The sequence below is a fragment of the Coregonus clupeaformis genome, chromosome 23 (genome assembly GCF_020615455.1).
Source record: "Coregonus clupeaformis isolate EN_2021a chromosome 23, ASM2061545v1, whole genome shotgun sequence".
Taxonomy (NCBI): Eukaryota; Metazoa; Chordata; class Actinopteri; order Salmoniformes; family Salmonidae; genus Coregonus; species Coregonus clupeaformis.
The window spans coordinates 37,657,048-37,680,307 of record NC_059214.1 but is presented as its reverse complement, the minus strand read 5'-3'; the positions used below and the strand labels follow the sequence as shown (position 1 = coordinate 37,680,307).

The 23,260-nt window shown below is 45.3% G+C and overlaps 1 protein-coding gene across 1 annotated transcript in view; it reads right to left on the bottom strand.

Moving 5' to 3' along the window:
• Positions 1-23,260, bottom strand: part of LOC121536997 (receptor tyrosine-protein kinase erbB-4-like) — a 132,208-nt gene that overhangs the window by 63,992 nt on the left and 44,956 nt on the right. Inside the window, exons 8-10 of the mRNA XM_041844702.2 lie at positions 21,083-21,176; positions 13,004-13,158; positions 5,483-5,527 (exon numbers count right to left, since the gene is read on the bottom strand). Coding sequence (XP_041700636.2) covers positions 5,483-5,527; positions 13,004-13,158; positions 21,083-21,176 — 294 coding nt within the window. The remainder of the gene's footprint in view (positions 1-5,482; positions 5,528-13,003; positions 13,159-21,082; positions 21,177-23,260) is intronic.

The window sequence follows — 23,260 nt, the reverse complement described above, 5'->3', positions numbered from 1 at the left end:
TCTGATAAGCACTTACTCCAGAGGTCACAACAGACTTGGCTAACCAGGCTTGGACAATTCTTACTTAGCTTACAACCTTTGACAAAATACATAATCTAACATCTACAAGTGTCCTGTTACAAAGTTGGGAATTAAGTTAAAAGACCGGAAGGAAATTAAAGTCAGGAGAAGACAACATGTTCTGCTGCTTGTCATGTGTGATCAGCCCTCTCCATGAACTTTCTAACCCTCTACACCCCTATCTGTCCGTCTATCTGCATGCACTGGGAGCTTTAGGTTATGTCTCAAATGGCCACCCTATTCATATTGCACTACTTTTGACCATAACCCTATGGCCCTGTTCAAAAGTAGTGCACTATATAGGGAATAGGGTGGCATTTGGGACAAATCCACAGTATATTGTAGATGAGAAGTGAGATGAAATGGTGTATCTGAGTGAATATGCCTTTTCTCTATCTTAATAAAATAGCTAATTTGGCTGCGAGGACACGGAAGAACAGAACAGTGCAAAAGAGATGAAAGTGGCGGCGCTTCGGCACACTCAAATCAGCAGGAAAGCTATTAGCCAGCCTGGTAGATCACAGAGAAGAGCAGGGACTATTAAATGTTATCACCCTCAGCTCACTTCATTTTGAATCGCATGAAACAACTCCCAATCTTTCATTTACATTACATTTTACATTTTAGTCATTTAGCAGACGCTCTTATCCAGAGCGACTTACAGTTAGCGAGTGCATACATGTTATTTTTTTTTCATACTTTCACTCATTGGGTATCTCCCAAATGGCCACCTATTCCCTATGTGGAGCGCTACTTTTGACCAGGGCCCATAGGGAATAGGTGTCATTTGGGACGCATTCATCCTCATTCTCCCAGCTCTGCCTCTCTCCTACACAGTATTACAGAGATGGATTTACTGTACTAAGGCACTGCATGGTGCTTCCGGCCGGAAGTGGCTTCAAGAGACAGTGGTATGGCCAAATGGAGAGCGGAGAGTGGGAGAATAAGTAAAAAGCAGACATCAGAGTGTTTGCTGAGCACCATCCTCTTTCTCTCTTGTTATTTCGAGCCAACATGACAATCAGTGTGTATATACTGTATGTGTGTGTGTGTGTGTGTGTGTGTGTGTGTGTGTGTGTGTGTGTGTGTGTGTGTGTGTGTGTGGTGGGAGGGAAAGTTTGTGAGTTAGTGTGTGTGTGTGTGTGTGTGCACGTGTGTGTATATATGTGTGTGTGTGTGTGTGTGTGTGTGTGTGTGTGTGTGTGTGTGTGTGTGTGTGTGTGTGTGTGTGTGTGAGAGAGGGTAAAAGTCCAGAGGGTGACAGACAGTGCAGATGACAGTACGGTCTGGTCTCTATTATGTGTGAGACAGCCTCACACAGCAGCGGTTGACACAATGTCAGATAAGCTGTAGAACCCAATGTATGTCTTAGCGTTGAAAGGCTTTGTAGTCTCAACATTGGCCCCGAGCAGCTATAAGCTGCCTAGCTATTCTGTTCAGTTAAACCATAGCCTCAGAAAATAATGTAAAAAGCTACTTTACCAAACTGGCATGCCCAACTACTATTACAGCCCCACAGTACTATCAGTGTATTCTGTTACTCTGCTGTCAACATACAGTACCAGTCAAAAGTTTGGACACACCTACTCATTCAAGGGTTTTTCTTTATTTTTACTATATTTTACATTGTAGAATAATAGTGAAGACATCAAAACTATGAAATAACACATATGGAATTAAACAAATCTAAATATATGTTATATTTGAGATTCTTCAAAGTAGCCACCCTTTGCCTTGATGACAGCTTTGCACACTCTTGGCATTCTCTCAACCAGCTTCATGAGGTAGCCACCTGGAATGCATTTCAATTAACAGGTGTGCCTTGTTAAAAGTTAATTTGTGGAATTTCTTTCCTTCTTAATGCGTTTGAGCCAATCAGTTGTGTTGTAACAAGGTAGGGGTAGTATACAGAAGATAGCCCTATTGGGTAAAATACCAAGTCCATATTATGGCAAGAACAGCTCAAATAAGCAAAGAGAAAATACAATCCATCATTACTTCAAGACGTGAAGGTCACTCAATCTTTAACATTTCAAGAACTTTGAAAGTTTCTTCAAGTGCAGTCGCAAAAACCATCAAGCACTATGATGAAACTGTCTCTTTGATAGAAAACAAATACTATTTGAACCCAGGTCTGATAAGCACTTACTCCAGTGGTCACAACAGACTTGGCTAACCAGGCTTGGACAATTCTTACTTAGCTTACAACCTTTGACAAAATAATTTACATAATCTACAAGTGTCCTGTTACAAAGTCAGGCAGTAAGTTAGAAGAAGACGGGAAGGAAATTAAAGTCAGGAGAAGACAACATGTTCTGCTGCTTGTCATGTGTGATCAGCCCTCTCCATGATCTTTCTAACCCTCTACACCCCTATCTGTCCGTCTATCTGCCTGCGCTGGGAGCTTTGGGTTATGTCTCAAATGGCCACCCTATTCATATTGCACTACTTTTGACCATAACCCTATGGCCCTGTTCAAAAGTAGTGCACTATATAGGGAATAGGGTGGCATTTGCGACAAATCCACAGTATATTGTAGATGAGAAGTGAGATGAAATGGTGTATCTGAATGAATATGCCTCTTCTCTATCTTAATAAAATAGCTAATTTGGCTGCGAGGGCACGGAAGAACAGAACAGTGCAAAAGAGATCAAAGTGGCAGCGCTTCGGCACACTCCAGTCGTGTTTTAAATCAGTAGGAAAGCTATTAGCCAGCCTGGTAGATCACAGAGAAGAGTGGGCCACAGGAAAGGAAGACCCAGAGTTACCTCTGCTGCAGAGGATAAGTTCATTATCTGCACCTCTGATTGCAACCCAAATAAATGCTTCACAGAGTTCAAGTAACAGACACATCTCAACATCAACTGTTCAGAGGAGACTGCGTGAATCAGGCCTTCATGGTCGAATTGCTGCAAAGAAACCACTACTAAAGGACACCAATAAGAAGAAGAGACTTGCTTGGGCCAAGAAACACAAGCAATGGACATTAGACCGATGGAAATCAGTTCTTTGGTCTGATGAGTCCAAATTTGAGATTTTTGGTTCCAACCCCGCCGTGTCTTTGTGAGACGCAGAGTAGGTGAATGGATGATCTCTGCATGTGTAGTTCCCACCGTGAAGCATGGAGGAGGAGGTGTGATGGTGTGGGGGTGCTTTGCTGGTGACACTGTAGGTGATTTATTTAGAATTCAAGGCATACTTAACCAGCATGGCTACCACAGCATTCTGCAGTGATACACCATCCCATTAGGTCTGCGCTTAGTGGGACTATCATTTGTTTTTCAACAGGACAATGACCCAAAACACACCTCCAGGCTGTGTAAGGGCTATTTGACCAAGAAGGAGAGTGATGGAGTGCTGCATCAGATGACCTGGCCTCCACAATCACCCAACCTCAACCCAATTGAGATGGTTTGGGATGAGTTGGACCGCAGAGTGAAGGAAAAGCAGCCAACAAGTGCTCAGCATATGTGGGAACTCCTTCAAGACTGTTGGAAAAGCATTACAGGTTAAACTGGTTGAGAGAATGCCAAGAGTGTGCAAAGCTGTCATCAAGGCAAAGGGTGGCTACTTTGAAGAATATAACATCTAAAATATATTTTGCTTTTTTTTACACTATTTTGCTTACTACATGATTCCATATGTGTTATTTCATAGTTTTGATGTCTTCACTATTATTCTACAATGTAGAAAATAGTAAAAATAAAGAAAAACCCATGAATGAGTAGGTGTGTCCAAACTTTTGACTGGTACTGTATGTATGGCGGTTTTTCCTCTGACAGCCTAGTGCCTTTATCTGCCTAGTAGTGCTTTTCCTCACCCCTCTCCACCCCTCCTCACCCCACAGCGTCTCCCTATCTCCCTCACTATCAGATCACCCCAACAGTCTCCCCAGACTGCCTCAAGATAGAAGAATAGTGGATCAATGGAGAGTGAGACCCAGGCTATGGCAGGCTCTGTCTGCGTCTCAAATGGCAACCTTTTCCCTATATCCAGTAGTGCCCCTTAGGCTCTGGTCAAAAGTAGCGCTCTATATAGGGAATGGGGTGCCATTTGGGATGCATTCCTTCTCTCTGGCTCCAGCTTGTAGTAAATTAGCAGTCATTACTGCCCCTTATCTCTCTACCCATACACAGCCTCATTCAGCTCTGCCTTCAGATCAGGAAGCTTCGGCAAAGTAGTGTGTTTTTCACTATGCCGTTGTTTGGGTCTGTGTTGTAAGCCAATATGGCATCTCTCTGCTGTGCTGTGCTGTTTATTTCTGGACATAGTCCTAGAGGGGGATGCTATTCCATTGGGACTTTCTAACTTCTGTGTTACTGTCCCTCCTCTTTTCTGTCCTTCCTGTTCGTTTCCTCTCGCCACACTCCCCTTCTCTTATGTGTTCCCCTCCCCCCCAGAAACAAACTGTCTGTCATGAAATTGTAAATCCATTTGCTCAGAACGGTTAGTGGCGTTTTCTTCCTTTTCCCCATGAGAACAAAAGCAAAGCGCTATCAATTTATCAAGAGCTGAGTAAAACACAAGCCCGTGCAGGGACAAACACACAGATTCACACACACACACACACTTTTGGCCTCAGAGCTAAACATTAATCACACTGCTCGCCCCGCGCCTCTCTCTCTCTCCCTCTCAGTCTCTCTCTCTGTCTCTCTCTGTCTTTCATGGTCTCTGTCTCTCTGTCTGTCTCTCTCTCTCTGTCTCTCTCTCTTGCTCTTTCGGTCTCGCTCTCTCTCTCGCTCGCTCTCTCTCTCTCTCTCTCTCTCGCTCTCTTCTTCTGTACTCCTGAGTGGCGCAGTGGTCTAAGGCACTGCGTCGCAGTGCTAACTGTGCCACTAGAGATCCTGGTTCGAATCCAGGCTCTGTCGCAGCCGGCCGCGACCGGGAGACTCATGGGCGGCGCACAATTGGCCCAGCGTCGTCCAGGGTAGGGGAGGGAATGGCCGGCAGGGATGTAGCTCAGTTGATAGAGCATGGCGTTTGCAACGCCAGGGTTGTGGGTTCGATTCCCACGGGGGGCCAGTATAAAAAATATATATGTATTCACTAACTGTAAGTCGCTCTGGATAAGAGCGTCTGCTAAATGACGTAAAAAAAAATTATTTTATTTTTTCTTCTTCTTCTTCTTCTCTTCCATGCTGTTGCTCTCTAGCTAACCTCAGTTGTGTGAACATATATTTTGGTTAAATATAAGCCTTGGCCGTTGGCATAGTTGGTTGTTATTTCAACCAGTGTTGTCTGTTGGGGAGAGTGTCTCTTATCTTTTTACTACTGTGCGCTCATCAAAGATAAATTCCAATGTACGCACTTGTACTTACAAATTGCTAATAAATGAAAGTTGAACTTGTGTCTCTGTGTGTGTAGGCAGTCTGTCCTGGGGATAGAGAAGGAAGTGACAGTAGGGATCTGAAGAGATATTTACCTGTCCATTATGCCATTACAGTCCTGTAGTCTGGGTCCAATACACCTACATGAGGGAGAGAAACAAAACAATTAATTAATCAATCGATCAATCACTCCACTGGACATCGGCCCAGTGTCCGTCTCAGTGTCTTGAATCTGTCCTATAGCTCCTAGACCTGTGTCAGTGACAGTATGTTCTGTCTACAGAAAGAACCCAGCGATGAGAGACAGTCACAGAGAAGAAGAGTGTAAGGAAGTCAGGACACTGCATGGTGAAGCTCTGAGCACCTCCAAGATGTATGATACCTACGAATGGTGTAGTTACTTTAGAGAGAAATGAAAGTAGGGAGGTTGGGCATAATTCGAGACCAACTGTAGCATTTTAGCTAACCCTTTCCCTAATCCTTATTCAAAATGTAACCCAATTCACCAAACCTTTGTCGTTTTATCTCCCCTAAACTTTCACGCAAATTATCCTAACCTTTGTCGTTAGTTCACCTAACCACCAAACATACATTCTCCCTGTAAATCTCCTTTGTTGTAACGACGCAACAAGCAACCTGGTCTCAGAGAAAGATGTATAATACTATACTATAATACTATGACAACAATCCAATTTGTATGCCATTGTACGACCAGGTAAGACGCATGATACTATACATCCTTTAATTCATATGATATTGTACGACCGCAATTCCATTCATAATGTAACCTAACACAATGTAACGTATCATACAAAGGGAGAGGGAGAGGGGGAATAACATTGATGATCTCTGAGTCTGTTTGAGTGTTTGAACTGAAGGGCAGCCAGGGATAGTTGAAGTCTATTTGAGTGTCTGAACTGAAGGGCAGCCCGGGATACAGTTGTTTTTGACAAAGTGTCAAGATGGCATTTCCACGGCTACACTCATTTCCATTATATTTAGTAACAATGTTGTTATGGGTAGATGGAGTTGTGAGCTGGCTGTCTGCCTCTCATGAGGAAATAGAACACAAGACGTGACAGGGCCAGCCCGGTGGACTGACTGACTGTAACACCAAATTATATCTGTCTCCTTCCTTCTGCTGCTAAATATTACATTGCAGGCTTCACAGCACTCAGAGAGCAGAGGGAGAGTGGAATCTCTTTTGCATCCCTTCCCTCTCTTTCTGTCTCTCTCTCTGTGTCACGATCGTCGTAATGAGTGGACCAAGGCGCAGCGTGATATGCGTACATCTTTTTAATGTGTACTTAGCAACACGATACAAACAACAAAAACAACAAAACGAAACGTGAAGTCCTCGGTCATAAACACACAAACCTACACGGAACAAGATCCCACAAATGACAAGTGCACAAAAGGCTGCCTAAGTATGGTTCCCAATCAGAGACAACAAACAACAGCTGATTCACGTTGCCTCTGATTGGGAACTACCCCGGCCAACATAGAAAACACATGAACTAGAAACTGAACATAGAACACAAAACATAGACCCTACACACCTTGGCTCAACATATAAGAGTCCCCAGAGCCAGGGCGTGACAGTACCCCCCCCCAAAGGCGCGGACTGCGACCGCGCCAACTAAACCCAACAGGGGAGGGGCCGGGTTGGCATTCCGAGGCGGATCCGGCTCCGGGCGTGACCACCACCCTCTAACTACCCCCCCATAGCGCCCCTGGTCTGGTCTGGCCCCGCTGGCTGGAGCTGGACTGGACATCGGTGGAGCGGATTGCTTAGGCTCCGGTGTGGAGCAGCTGACCGGTACCTGACCAGGCACCGGTGAAACAGGCACGGGCTGTGCCGGACTGACGACGCGCACCACAGGCTTGGTGCGGGGAGCAGGAATGGGCCGGACCGGGCTGACGACGCGCACCACTGTCTTGGTGCGGGGAGCAGGAACGGGCCGGACCGGGCTGACGACGCGCACCACTGGCTTGGTGCGGGAGCAGGAACGGGCCGGACCGGGCTGACGACGCGCACCACAGGCTTGGTGCGGGGAGCAGGAACAGGCCGGACCGGGCTGGCGACGCGCACCACTGCCTTGGTGCGGGGAGCAGGAACAGGCCGGACCGGGCTGGCGACGCGCACCACTGGCTTGGTGCGGGGAGCAGGAACAGGCCGGACCGGGCTGGCGACGCGCACCACAGGCTTGGTGCGAGGGACAGGAACAGGCCGGACCGGGCTGGCGACGCACACCACAGGCTTGGTGCGAGGGGCAGGAACAGGCCGGGCCGGGCTGGCGACGTGCACCACAGGCTTGGTGCGAGGGGCAGGAACAGGCTGGGCCGGGCTGGCGACGCGCACCACAGGCTTGGTGCGAGGGGCAGGAACAGACCGGGCCGGGCTGGCGACGCGCACCACTGGCTTGGTGCGAGGGGCAGGAACAGGCAGAGCCGGGCTGGCGGCGCGCACCACAGTCTTGGTGCGAGGGACAGGAACAGGCCGGGCCGGGCTGGCGACACGCACCACAGGCTTGGTGCGAGGGGCAGGAACAGGCCGGGCCGGGCTGGCGACGCGCACCACAGGCTTGGTGCGAGGGGCAGGAACAGGCCGGGCCGGACTGGGAACACGCACCACTAACTTAGTGCGGGGAGCAGGAACGGGTTGGGCCGTACTGGGAACACGCACCACTAACTTAGTGCGGGGAGCAGGTACGGGTTGGGCCGTACTGGGAACACGCACCACTAACCTAGTGCGGGGAGCAGGAACGGGTCGGGCCGGACTGGGAACACGCACCACTAACTTAGTGCGGGGATCAGGAACAGGCCGGACCGGACTGGTGACACACACCACTTGCTTGGTGCGAGGAGCGGGACTGGGTTTCCTCATAAACCTCCGCTCCCTCTGCTGCCTACTCAGTTCCTCTCGCCGTGCCTCTACTCTCTCCTTCTCCCTTATCGCCTCCAGTAGCTCCTCCCTCTGACCAACTAACGCCTGCTCCCTCATGACCAATAGCCCCCGTAACCTGGTGGCCTCCTCTCCTATTCTGCAGATACGCCCTGTAGCTGCCTCCAGCAGCCCCGTCGTCCATGCCGTGTGCCCCCCCCAAAAAAATTATTGGGGGTGCCTCTCGCCTGTCCGACGACGACACTGTTGGCGCCGTACCTCCTCTCTCGCCAGGGCTTTAACCTTTGCCCATGGCCCTTTGCCCGCGAACATGTCCTCCCAGGACCACCATTGGCCCACCTGGGCCATCGCCAACTTCTCCAGCTCCTTACCCGGCGTTTGCTCCGAAACACGCTGCTTGGTCCTGTTTTGGTGGGATCTTCTGTCACGATCGTCGTAATGAGTGGACCAAGGCGCAGCGTGATATGCGTACATCTTTTTAATGTGTACTTAGCAACACGATACAAACAACAAAAACAACAAAACGAAACGTGAAGTCCTCGGTCATAAACACACAAACCTACACGGAACAAGATCCCACAAATGACAAGTGCACAAAAGGCTGCCTAAGTATGGTTTCCCAATCAGAGACAACAAGCAACAGCTGATTCACGTTGCCTCTGATTGGGACCACCCCGGCATACATAGAAAACACATGAACTAGAAACTGAACATAGAACACAAAACATAGACCCTACACACCCTGGCTCAACATATAAGAGTCCCCAGAGCCAGGGCGTGACACTCTGTCTCTCTCTCTGTCTCTCTCTCTATCTCTCTCTCTCGCTCTCTCTCTCTCTCGCACCTGGGTATTTTGCAGATCCTGTGGGTGGGTGCGTACGTGTGAGTGAGTGAGTGAGTGATTGTGTGTGTGTGTGTGTGTCTGGAGACAGTGATAAACATTGGTTGGATATGGGATCACAGAGTTATAAGGGGTCAGCACCGAGGGGAGCATAGCATAGTGTTTGTGTGTGTTGTGCTGAGAGCTGTTGTATTGTGGATGAAACAGAGCATGAACCAGATATTGTTTTCCTCTGGTTATCGTGTTGACCTTGGCTTTACAATGGGGATTAGTCTGCCCTTGTGTTGCCAGTGAAACAAACATAATGTACAACTAAATGAACAGTATTCTGTCCTTCTAGGATCATTAGTCATTCAGACTGCTGCTGCGATACGCAACCATGCACACAACACCACAAACGTGCACATGCTGCAGAAAGCCAGAACACAGACATACAGCACATTCGGAAAGTATTCAGACCCCTTGACTTTTTCTACATTTTGTTACGTTACAGCCTTATTCTAAAATTGATTAAATTGTTTTTTTCCCTCATCAATCAGCACACAATACCCCATAATAACAAAGCAAAAACAGATTTTTAGTAGTTTAGACCTCTTACACTGTGAGACATACAGCAGTTCAGGGCTATCTCTCTGCTCTCATCCTCTCTCCTGCATGCGTCACAGCAGACCTGACCTGGATTTGCATGTGATCCTTACCACAGTGCCTTAGGAAAGTATTCAGACCGCTTGACTTAACAGCCTTATTCTAAAAATGATTAAATAGTTTTTTTCCCGTCACCAGCCTACACACAATACCCCATAATGACAAAGCAAAAACAGGTTTCTAGATTTTTTTGCAAATCTATAAAAAATAAAAAATATGACATTTACATAAAAAAGTATTCAGACCCTTTACTCAGTACTTTGTTGAAGCACCTTTGGCAGTGATTACAGCCTTGAATCTTCTTGGGTATGACGCTAGAAGCTTGGCACACCTGTATTTTAGGAGTTTTTCCCATTCTTCTCTGCAGATCCTCTCAAGCTCTGTCAGGTTGGATGGGGAGCGTCGCTGCACAGCTATTTTCAGGTCTTTCCAGAGATGCTCTGGCTGGGCCACTCAAGGACATTCAGAGTCTTGTCCCGAAGCCACTCCTGCATTGTCTTGACTGTGTGCTTAGGGTTGTTGTCCTGTTGGAAGGTTAACCTTCGCCCGAGTCTGAGGTCCTGAGCGCTCTGGAGCAGTTTTTCATCAAGGATCTCTCTGTACTTTGCTCCGTTCATCTTTCCCTCGATCCTGACTAGTCTCCCAGTCCCTGCCGCTGAAAAACATCCCCACAGCATGATGCTGCCACCACCATGCTTCACCGTAATTATGGTGCCAGGTTTCCTCCAGGCGTGACGCTTGGCATTCAGGCCAAAGAGTTCAATCTTGGTTTCATCAGACCAGAGAATCATTTTATTAAAATTTTTTTGGGGGGGTAGATCAGCTTAATATTGCAGATAGATTGTAACTTCCATCAATGTAATTGTCTGCATCACTTCCAATCCCCCATGATTTTTTATTATATATATATACATATATACACACATACATATACATACAGTGGGGGAAAAAAGTATTTAGTCAGCCACCAATTGTGCAAGTTCTCTCACTTAAAAAGATGAGAGAGGCCTGTAATTTTCATCATAGGTACACGTCAACAATGACAGACAAAATTAGATTTTTTTTCTCCAGAAAATCACATTGTAGGATTTTTTATGAATTTATTTGCAGATTATGGTGGAAAATAAGTATTTGGTCAATAACAAAAGTTTCTCAATACTTTGTTATATACCCTTTGTTGGCAATGACACAGGTCAAACGTTTTCTGTAAGTCTTCACAAGGTTTTCACACACTGTTGCTGGTATTTTGGCCCATTCCTCCATGCAGATCTCCTCTAGAGCAGTGATGTTTTGGGGCTGTCGCTGGGCAACACGGACTTTCAACTCCCTCCAAAGATTTTCTATGGGGTTGAGATCTGGAGACTGGCTAGGCCACTCCAGGACCTTGAAATGCTTCTTACGAAGCCACTCCTTCGTTGCCCGGGCGGTGTGTTTGGGATCATTGTCATGCTGAAAGACCCAGCCACGTTTCATCTTCAATGCCCTTGCTGATGGAAGGAGGTTTTCACTCAAAATCTCACGATACATGGCCCCATTCATTCTTTCCTTTACACGGATCAGTCGTCCTGGTCCCTTTGCAGAAAAACAGACCCAAAGCATGATGTTTCCACCCCATGCTTCACAGTAGGTATGGTGTTCTTTGGATGCAACTCAGCATTCTTTGTCCTCCAAACACGACAAGTTGAGTTTTTACCAAAAAGTTATATTTTGGTTTCATCTGACCATATGACATTCTCCCAATCCTCTTCTGGATCATCCAAATGCACTCTAGCAAACTTCAGACGGGCCTGGACATGTACTGGCTTAAGCAGAGGGACACGTCTGGCACTGCAGGATTTAAGTCCCTGGCGGCGTAGTCTGTTACTGATGGTAGGCTTTGTTACTTTGGTCCCAGCTCTCTGCAGGTCATTCACTAGGTCCCCCCGTGTGGTTCTGGGATTTTTGCTCACCGTTCTTGTGATCATTTTGACCCCACGAGGTGAGATCTTGCGTGGAGCCCCAGATCGAGGGAGATTATCAGTGGTCTTGTATGTCTTCCATTTCCTAATAATTGCTCCCACAGTTGATTTATTCAAACCAAGCTGCTTACCTATTGCAGATTCAGTCTTCCCAGCCTGGTGCAGGTCTACAATTTTGTTTCTGGTGTCCTTTGACAGCTCTTTGGTCTTGGCCATAGTGGAGTTTGGAGTGTGACTGTTTGAGGTTGTGGACAGGTGTCTTTTATACTGATAACAAGTTAAAACAGGTGCCATTAATACAGGTAACGAGTGGAGGACAGAGGAGCCTCTTAAAGAAGAAGTTACAGGTCTGTGAGAGCCAGAAATCGTGCTTGTTTGTAGGTGACCAAATACTTATTTTCCACCATAATTTGCAAATAAATTCATAAAAAATCCTACAATGTGATTTTCTGGAATTTTTTTTCTCAATTTGTCTGTCATAGTTGACGTGTACCTATGATGAAAATTACAGGCCTCTCTCATCTTTTTAAGTGGGAGAACTTGCACAATTGGTGGCTGACTAAATACTTTTTTCCCCCACTGTATACATATACATATACATATACACATATACACACCCACATACATACATACATACATACATACACATACATATCCTTAAAAAAAATATAATATATATTCCCCTTTATTACTTTCCAACCCCGTCACCCTTTCCCCACTTGGAGTAAACTAGTGAACAACAACGCATAGGCCTCTACTTCCAGCCCATACCCACTATCTACATTTTATGGACAATAATTACATTTTTTGGTACCCTTCCCCAGATCTGTGCCTCAACAAAATCCTGTCTCGAAGCTCTACGGACAATTCCTTTGACCTTTTGGCTTGTTTTTTTTCTCTGACATGGACTGTCAACTGTGGGACCTTATATAGACAGGTGTGTGGATGCAGCTCAATTTCGAGTATCATAGCAAAGGGTCTGAATACTTATGTAAATAAGGTAATTCTGTTTTTGATTTTTTATAAATTAGCAAAATGTTCTAACAACCTGTTTTCGCTTCGTCATTATGGGGTATTGTGTGTAGATTGATCAGGGAAAAAAATAATTGAATCCATTTTAGAACAAGGCTGTTACGTAACAAAATGTGGGAAAAGTCAAGGGATCTGAATACTTTCCGACTGCACTGTACACACACACACACACACACATATACACACACAACACCCACACACTTAACCACACATATACACTCAGTGTGAACCTTACCCCTGGGTGCAGTTGGAGTGACAGGGATGGCACTCGTTGTTGGCCTCTGCATATTTAAAGATGAAGCTGTTGGCCCCCTGGAGGCCATCAGGACACTTCTCCACACAGTTAGGACCATCTTTAAAGTGGAGACACTTCACACAGTGATCAGGACCCTGAGAGAGAGCGAGAGACAACACTGAGTGTAAAAAACATTAAGAACACCTGCTCTTTCCATGACATAAACTGACCAGGTGAAAGCTATGATCCCTTATTGATGTCACTTGTTAAATCTACTTCAATTAGTGTAGATGAAGGGGAGGAGACAGGTTAAAGAAGGATTTTTAAGCCTTGAGACAATTGAGACATGGATTGTGTATGTATGCCATTCAGAGGGTGAATGTCAAGACAAAATATTTAAGTGCCTTTGAACGGGGTATGGTAGTAGGTGCCAGGCGCACCAGTTTGTGTCAAGAACTGCAACGCTGCTGGATTTGTCACGCTCAACAGTTTCCCCTGTATCAAGAATGGTCCACCACCCAAAGGACATCCAGACAACTTGACACAACTATGGGAAACATTGGAGTCAACAAGGGCCAGCATCCCTCTGGAATGCTTTCAACACCTTGTAGAGTCCATGCCCCCGACGAATTGAGGCTGTTCTGAGGGCAAAAGGGGAGGGGGTGTGCAACTCAATATTAGGAAGGAGAGGAGAGCAAGCAGGGACAGGGGAGAAAGGGAGAGAAAGAGATAGAGAGGGAGGGATAGAGAGGGAGGGATAGAGAGGGAGAGATAGAGAGGTAGATTGATAGAGAGAGAGAGAGAGAGAGAGAGAGAGAGAGAGAGAGAGAGAGAGAGAGAGAGAGAGACAAAGAGAGAGATGAGAGATGAGAGAGGGAGGGATAGAGAGAGAGCGAGACAGAGAGAGAGAGAGAGAGGGGGGGCAGAGAGAGGGGGAGAGATGAAGGGGGGAGTGAGAGAGAGAGGGGAGAGAGAAGAGAGATGTGATAGTAGAGGAGAGAAGAACGTGGGAGCGAAGGAAGGAGGGCGAGGGGGAAGACGAGACGCATAAAACACCAGCAAGCAGGGCCGGAGATAATAACCATCTATCACAGCACACAAAATGACCATAACAATCAGCACAGACACAATTTATGGGGGTAATATGGGCTAGAAGAGGCATGGGAGCGGCGGGAGGGAGGGGAGGGAGGGGAGGGAGGGGAGAGAGGGGAGAGAGGGAGGGAGGGTCTTCAATGTATGGGTCTGTATGGGCATCAATAAAGGCAACAGAGGGAGCCCAACAGGAAACAATAGCCCTTAAGGTGCAGAACAAATCAGACACAAATAAATATGCATCGGTATGTGGAGGTGTTTTGTGCAAATGTGCACATATGTTTGAGTGGGTGTGAGAGGATGTGTGTGTGTGGATGTGTGTAGGCATAAATATGCAAATTGAGGCTCTTCATAGATATCACAATGAAGCCGGTACTCCATCAGTTGTTTACTGAGTGTCATACCCATGGCTGTGATAGGGAAAGGCTCTATTATAGCCAGTAACCCCGTTTCATCTCACAACCAAACTAATTGATATGAGAAAGCAGCAAACACAGTGCATCATGGACCACCACAACTCTGTTGCCAAAACACCCATTGTAAATGTGGCAGTCTTGTATGTGCCCTGTATGTGTGTCCATGCCTGTGTGTGTGTAAACGTCCATGCCTGTGTGTGTGTTCCCCCTGTCTAAGCCATTGTACTGTACTGTAGCAGCTCGCTGGTCATAAAGGTAATTCACGTGTGCCGTCTCCCATAGACAGTCCTCTGACAGAGCTCCATATTAAAGGCTTTCCCGGGCAACCAGCGATACATCACTACCAGGGATTTATACTGGAGGCCAACAAAGCACACCTCATATATCTACTGCAGGGGTTAGACAAGGCCTCAAAGTAGGAGTGCTGATCAAGGATCAGGGCCCTCCTGTCCATGTAATCTTATTCATTGTGATCTATTAGGCAAGACTGATCCTAAAGCAGCACTCCTACTCTGATATACTTTAAACATCTGGCTCCAGGGCCCATATCCATAAAGTATCTCAAAGTAGGAGTACTGATCTAGGATCAGATCCCAAGACTGTGGGCTCATACTGCAGAACCTCACTTCAGCCTGTATAACCTTGGGGCGCAATGTAAAATCACACAATAATGATGGCGTGTCAATGACAGTCACTCTACAGTGAAAGGCACTATCTGCAGGGTCAATTACATAGCTACATAATGGCAAGCTCATTAACATAGAGAGATAAGAGCCTTTTGTAAAAGCCTATGCACATAGAGATACCATGAGACTACAGGCGTGTATTTCCCTCTACATGTGAGCTTTAACACTGAGGAATAAGCCAAACAGCTTCCCCTGCTTCTCCATCGTACTTCTCTTGTATCACTAGCTTGCGTCCAACAGTGTAGATCATGTAAATCATGCCAAGGAGAGAGAGAGAGAGAGAGAGAGAGAGAGAGAGAGAGAGAGAGAGAGAGAGAGAGAGAGAGAGAGAGAGAGAGAGAGAGAGAGAGAGAGATGCCCGTTAATCAATTAGCAGGCTGTGACAGTCCATCTGGGACAGAGGGGCCGTCTGAACAACATATGGCTAGAGGAGAAATTAGGGGAGGAGGGGAGAGAGGAGGTAGAGGGTAGGCCAAATCAAACTTAAGCTAGCCTCTCTTCCCTACCTGTAGATCTCAAGGGATTGGATAGGTATAAGCAGCATGGTACCTGCTAGGGCTGGGGATGGCCAGGGATATCACAATACTTATGTGCTGATACGATATGTACAGTGAGGAAAAATAGTATTTAGTCAGCCACCAATTGTGCAAGTTCTCCCACTTAAAAAGATGAGAGAGGCCTGTAATTTTCATCATAGGTACACGTCAACTATGACAGACAAATTGAGAAGAAAAAAATACAGAAAATCACATTAGGATTTTTAATGAATTTATTTGCAAATTATGGTGGAAAATAAGTATTTGGTCACCTACAAACAAGCAAGATTTCTGGCTCTCACAGACCTGTAACTTCTTCTTTAAAAGGCTCCTCTGTCCTTCACTCGTTACCTGTATTAATGGCACCTGTTTGAACTTGTTATCAGTATAAAAGACACCTGTCCACAACCTCAAACTCCACTATGGCCAAGACCAAAGAGCTGTCAAAGGACACCAGAAACAAAATTGTAGACCTGCACCAGGCTGGGAAGACTGAATCTGCAATAGGTAAGCAGCTTGGTTTGAAGAAATCAACTGTGGGAGCAATTATTAGGAAATGGAAGACATACAAGACCACTGATAATCTCCCCTCGATCTGGGGCTCCACGCAAGATCTCACCCCGTGGGGTCAAAATGATCACAAGAACGGTGAGTAAAAATCCCAGAACCACACGGGGGGGACCTAGTGAATGACCTGCAGAGAGCTGGGACCAAAGTAACAAAGCCTACCATCAGTAACACACTACGCCGCCAGCGACTCAAATCCTGCAGTGCCAGACGTGTCCCCCTGCTTAAGCCAGTACATGTCCAGGCCCGTCTGAAGTTTGCTAGAGTGCATTTGGATGATCCAGAAGAGGATTGGGAGAATGTCATATGGTCAGATGAAACCAAAATATAACTTTTTGGTAAAAACTCAACTCGTCGTGTTTGGAGGACAAAGAATGCTGAGTTGCATCCAAAGAACACCATACCTACTGTGAAGCATGGGGGGTGGAAACATCATGCTTTGGGTCTGTTTTTCTGCAAAGGGACCAGGGACGACTGATCCGTGTAAAGGAAAGAATGAATGGGGCCATGTATCGTGAGATTTTGAGTGAAAACCTCCTTCCATCAGCAAGGGCATTGAAGATGAAACGTGGCTGGGTCTTTCAGCATGACAATGATCCCAAACACACCGCCCGGGCAACGAAGGAGTGGCTTCGTAAGAAGCATTTCAAGGTCCTGGAGTGGCCTAGCCAGTCTCCAGATCTCAACCCCATAGAAAATCTTTGGAGGGAGTTGAAAGTCCGTGTTGCCCAGCGACAGCCCCAAAACATCACTGCTCTAGAGGAGATATGCATGGAGGAATGGGCCAAAATACCAGCAACAGTGTGTGAAAACCTTGTGAAGACTTACAGAAAACGTTTGACCTGTGTCATTGCCAACAAAGGGTATATAACAAAGTATTGAGAAACTTTTGTTATTGACCAAATACTTATTTTCCACCATAATTTGCAAATAAATTCATTAAAAATCCTACAATGTGATTTTCTGGATTTCTTTTCTCATTTTGTCTGTCATAGTCGACGTGTACCTATGATGAAAATTACAGGCCTCTCTCATCTTTTTAAGTGGGAGAACTTGCACAATTGGTGGCTGACTAAATACTTTTTTTCCCCACTGTATATCGATTCTCACGATTCTCAATGTATTGCAATTTGACACTGTGATTTTATTGCGATTTGATGTTCCAAACATATTGCTCTCTATATGTCTGCTGAACAGAGACAAGAGAAAGCATGAGAAAATGAGTTTTGATCAGTAATGGAAATAAAAGTGCTGAAAACATGGTGTCTCACTATTTAAAAAGAAGATGGAGAACAAGCTATATGATGAAAAATACCGGAGTTCTGGCACAGGTACAGCCGACTAGGGTTACTTTGGGGGAAAAAATTGATACTTAGAGTCAAAGTATCAATATAATATTGTCTAAAATAATATTGCAATATGTAACTGTATCAATATTTTTCCCATCACTTGTACCTCTCTCGCTCTTTCTCTCTGTCTCTCACTCACTCTATCTCACTCTTTCTCAATTCAAGGGGCTTTATTGGCATGGGAAACATATGTTTACATTGCCAAAGCAAGTGAAATAGATAATAAACAAAAGTGAAATAAATAATAAAAAATGAACAGTAAACATTACACTCACAAAAGTTCCAAAAGAATAAACACATTTCAAATGTCATATTATATGTATATACATTGTTGTAAAAATATGCAAATAGTTTATCTCTGTCTCTCTATCTCTCTCTTTCAATACCCATGTCTTTCTCTTTGTCTCTCTCTCTCCCCATCTCTCTCTCTCAACTGCCTATCCTGAGTGTGACTGACATTATTACAACCTCCCTTCCTCCTTAGAAGGCATTTGCCATGGTGATCAAATCATAGCACAAGGTGGAATGTCATGTCATTGCTATGGTTTCTGTTGCCATAACATGATTGATGTAATCCATTTGTCTAGCTACTCTACTCTGTTTCCATCACAAAAGGCTTAGCATGAACTTGCCTGGTGGGATGAACTGTAAAGCTCTATGATCATGTATAGTAGGCCTAGTCATGCTGTTAGATGTTATATAGCTTGCATCCCAAGGTGCACCTTATTCCCTATATAGTCCCTATGGGCCCCCTTCAAAAGTAGTGCACTAGAGAATAGGGTGCCATTTGGGAAGCAAATATATGTTCAAGAAGATATTTGCACTTGATTATACCTAGTAGACCTGCATGTATGAGGTAAACAACTTACCCCAGTTCAGAGTTAGGTGTGAACGTAACATCTCACCAACTTTCTCTTTCTATTTTAGATTAACTTAGAGCAGGCCTATGAACATAACATATCTCCATCTCTCCATCCCTCTTTCTCTCTGTTTTATATTGGGTATGAGCGTTGTGGACATAAGTTAATGTCTTTCTCCAACGCTGTCTGTTTTAGATTGGCTAAGAGCAGGCCTATGAACATAACATCTGTCTGTCTCTCTCTCTCTCTCTCTCTCTCTCTCTCTCTCTCTCTCTCTCTCTCTCTCTCTCTCTCTCTCGCTCTCTCTCTCGCGCTCTCTCTCTCTCTCTCTCTTGGCTCAGTACAGGCCCATGACATTATTAGTTCTAGGAAAAGAAGAGCCAGTAAAATCAAACCCTGCACCAGCTAATCTAGCCTTAATAACAATGAGCACATACCCTGGTGTAACTCAAACCCCTCGCAGTGCTTACTTTGGCCTGTCTGTCCAATAGACTCACACATACTCCATAGACTCAACAGAGGCCTTCAAAAAGGGACCTGCAAGCCACGTTCCAAACCATACAGAACAGAGCTCCGATCACTGCACAATGTCTCGATTTATTTAGATTGGGCACAGGGGGGCAGGCAGCATTCTGACTTCAGTTACATACTTAACTCAACTTTGTCAATTAATTATTTATGCAATCGTCTTAGTTGCACATACTTATCTCAACCCTGAATTAAGCCCAACATGTCCACACATAAGTGTGTCTATGGTTGTGTGTGAATGTGTGTGTGTGTGTGTGTGTGTGTGTGTGTGTGTGTGTGTGTGTATGTGTGTGTGTGTGGCAGTGATTGGGCACAAGGTGTCCACATACGAGAGAAGAGGGAGAAGGCCCCTTTGGCCAACCTGTCTGATCTGTCTCCATGTTCTACCACTCATCAGAGATGGAAGACAAGACTCAGAAATCACACATGAAGAGAGAGAACAGAGAAATTAGGAGAAAAGAGAGAAGAGGGAAGAGAGAAGAGAGAACAGAGAAATTAGGAGAGAAGAGAGAAGAGGGAAGAGAGAAGAGAGAACAGAGAAATTAGGAGAGAAGAGAGAAGAGGGAAGAGAGAAGAGAGAAGGGAGAAGGGAGAAGAGAGAAGAGAGAAGGGAGAACAGAGAACAGAGAAATGAGGAGAGAAGAGAGAAGAGAGAAGAGAGAAATGAGGAGAGAAGAGAGCAGAGAGCAGGGATGGAGGTGGTAAATGATCTCCTTGTTTAGACAGGAGATGAACAGAAGGACAAGGAGCATTATAACACAGCCTGAGAAAACACTGGAGAGTCCACAGGGACACACACATTCACAAACTCACACACAGATATATGGAAACACACAATCACGTACACACACACACAGTCACACAAAGACAGTCTTACTTAACACGTCAGGATTCACCACCAAAATAAAATACATTGTGAAGATCGCTGGCACACTTTCAATTAGAATACAATTAATTATGCTTCGAGGGCATTCGAAGGCCTAGTCTGGGTTTCAAATGACACCCTATCCCCTATATAATGCCTTTCTTTTGACCCATAGTGCTCTGGTCAAAAGTAGTGCACTATATTTTACATTTTAGTCATTTAGCAGACGCTCTTATCCAGAGCAACTTACAGTTAGTGAGTGCATACATAATTTTATTTTTCATACTGGCCCCCCGTGGGAATCAAACGCTGCTCTACCAACTGAGCCAGCCATTCCCTCCCCTACCCTGGGCCAATTGTGCGCCGCCCCAAGGGTCTCGCGGTCGGCTACGACAGAGCGTATATAGGGAATATTTGGGATGCAGCCCTTGTCTGTGGTCACAAAATATTTCAGTTTATGGTAGGGAGCAGAGAGAAAAGCTGTGTCCGTTTGTGTCTGATTACGTGTCCTATAAGTTGCCTGTTTTGTATTGGTTAGGTTGTGTGTTGTTTTTCGCCTGTCCGTAGTGCTGCGTGTTTTTGTATCTGTTTCGTTGTTTAGTGTAATACGCATAGTTTGCGTATTGCTCGCCTCTGTTTTGTTTTGAGGCCGTTTACTGTATCTTTGCCTAGTGGTTTCACAGTAAACTTTGTTGGACTAAGCTTCGGTGTCCTGCGCCTGACTCCCACACCACATACACCTCAGCCATGACAAATATGATTAATGTTTTTGCTGATAGCAGCTATTTGGAAGAAAGGTCTGCCTACTGACAGTGATAGGTGGATGTTTCTACCCACTAAACTTAGTTGAATCCACTGACTGACTGCAAGTCGCTCTGGATAAGAGCATCTGCTAATTTACTGAAATAGAAAATGTAATGTAGGATAATGTTATGGCACGATGAGTAAGATGTACACTATAAAGGAATTCTTGGCATAACCATAGAATACATATTTTTATTATTTATTGTCTGTAGTATTATGCCCGAATGTGCAGGAGTGAGGAGAAGTTATCAGTGCATGTCATGAATGCGTGAGGCTGGTTCTGTGTGTGTGTGTTAGTGTGTGTGTGTGTGTGTGGGGGTGCGTGGGTGGGTGCGTGCGTGCGTGTGTGTTAGACTGTGTCTCTAGCGGATCTTACCGGGCCATGACAGGTCAGGGAGTCATCGTCTGCTCTATCACACTGGGCATCACACTCCACACACACCGAGCCGTTGGCATACTCACGCACCTCCCTGAGAACGACAGACAGATGGAGGGAGAGAGGGGGGGTTGGGAGAAAGTGGGGAGAGAGGGAGAGAGAGAGATGGAGATGAGAAAGGGATGGCGAGGGGGGAGAGAGTGTGTGAGAGAGGGAAACAGAGGGAGGGAGAGGAAGATGAAGGGAGGTAGGGGGAGACGGAGGAAGGGAGATATAGAGGCAGAGAGGGGGAAGGAGAGAGAGTCGGAGGGTGAGAGAGAGAGGGGGAGAGAGAAGGAGGGAGGCAGGGGGAAGATAGAGGGAGAGAGAGGGGGGAAGAGGTTGACAGTGAGAAATAAAAAGAAGCGCGTCAGATACAGACTCTAGAGAAAGGGAGGCGAGCTGTTCTCCTCAGTGCTCCTCTGGCTCTGTTTAGAGGAATAGCTGGAGGGATTTCATGGCCTCAGGCGCTGCAGTCACTGGGGTACTGTGGTACACACACACTCTTCCACACATACTGTACACAACTAGCAACAGCCTGCTAAGATGGCTGACATGAGCCTGGACATGAGCCTGGACTATTGCTGATGGAAATTAAATGAGAACTGACTACAAACAAAAAGGATGGGTGCGTCCGAAATGGTTCCCTATTCCCTATATAGTGCATATAATCCCCATAGGCTGTGGTCAAAAGCACTGCACTATAAAGGGAATAGGGTTCTATTTCGGACGTAACCAATGTCTTTTGCCTAAATTACAAAAAGAAACACATCAAACATACAGTTTTTAATAAAATATAATAATTATACAACAGTGACAAACAGCTGAACCTTCAATGATCAATTACATCGTTCATTTCTTAAACCTCAATCAATCGCCTTAATCAATGTCAACATTAGTTGAGACTGCTAAATATTTAGTTAAATAGTTAACCAATAGCTACCTGGACTATCTGCATTGGCCCTTTTTGCACTCTTTTGACTCATTACATACGCTGCTGCTGTTTATTATCTATCCTGTTGCCTAGTCATTTTACAGTTTTTGCCCATTGCTTACACACTAAAACCAAATGCTTAGACCAAAGCCCCAATACCTAAACTTCTTGTAGCATACCTTAAACACAGTGTAACCATAGCTTAAACACAATGTCAACTTTGCACTTTGTTTGCAATTCTGTAACACACTTATTGCGAAACACTACACACGTTTTCTTACATTAGACACTTTGTTCAAAAACGAAATCACCTGTTATCATTGGGAAAACACTCTGTTCAAAATGCAAAACTCATCTGGCAATTGTATGCACTTACATACACACCTGAAAACACTTGCACAGAAAACAGAACACCAATCAGTCTGAGCCTTAGCACTACAAATAGGCCTCAGGTAAGCCATTTTTAGAACTTTGCAAGCATGGAGGCAATGAGAGTCAGAGTAAGAGGAGGACAAAGAGAGAGAGGAGCCGGATGTGGAAGAGGACGTGGAAGAGGACGAGGACCAGTGCGGAGACGTATATCAGATGACATCAGGGCTACTCTGGTGGACCATGTGATAAATCATGGCCTGTCCATGAGGGAGGCTGGGCAAAGAGTCCACCCTAACCTCAGTCGCTACACAGTAGCATCGATAATAAGGACATTCCGACTGGAGAACAGGTATATCTTCAAGTTTCTACTCCAGACTGTACCTACTGTATGTGTCACATGATTCTGTATCATATCACAGTATTACTGTACTAACTATACTATACAAAAATGGGTAGTGCTGTGAAGTACTGTATATGTAAAGGAATACCATTGTGATGTTGCAGTACTGTGTACAGTTTGAAAGTACAGTATGTGAAAAATAACCTAACCAATGACATCTTGTGGTGGCATTTTCTACAGAATGGTTGGACGACCTCCTCAAGGTGGAAGGGAACGGCTCTTCACTCAACAATAAGAGCTTGCCATCATTGAAATGGTGCGAGAAAATAATGCAATCCGACTTTGTGAGTTGCAACAACGCATAATTGCAAATGGAAATGAATTCAACAATATCAACAGGGTCAGCATTTCTACACTAAGTCGCATCCTACAGAAACATAATTTCAGAATGAAGCAGCTGTACAGGGTGCCATTTGAGAGGAACAGTGTCAGG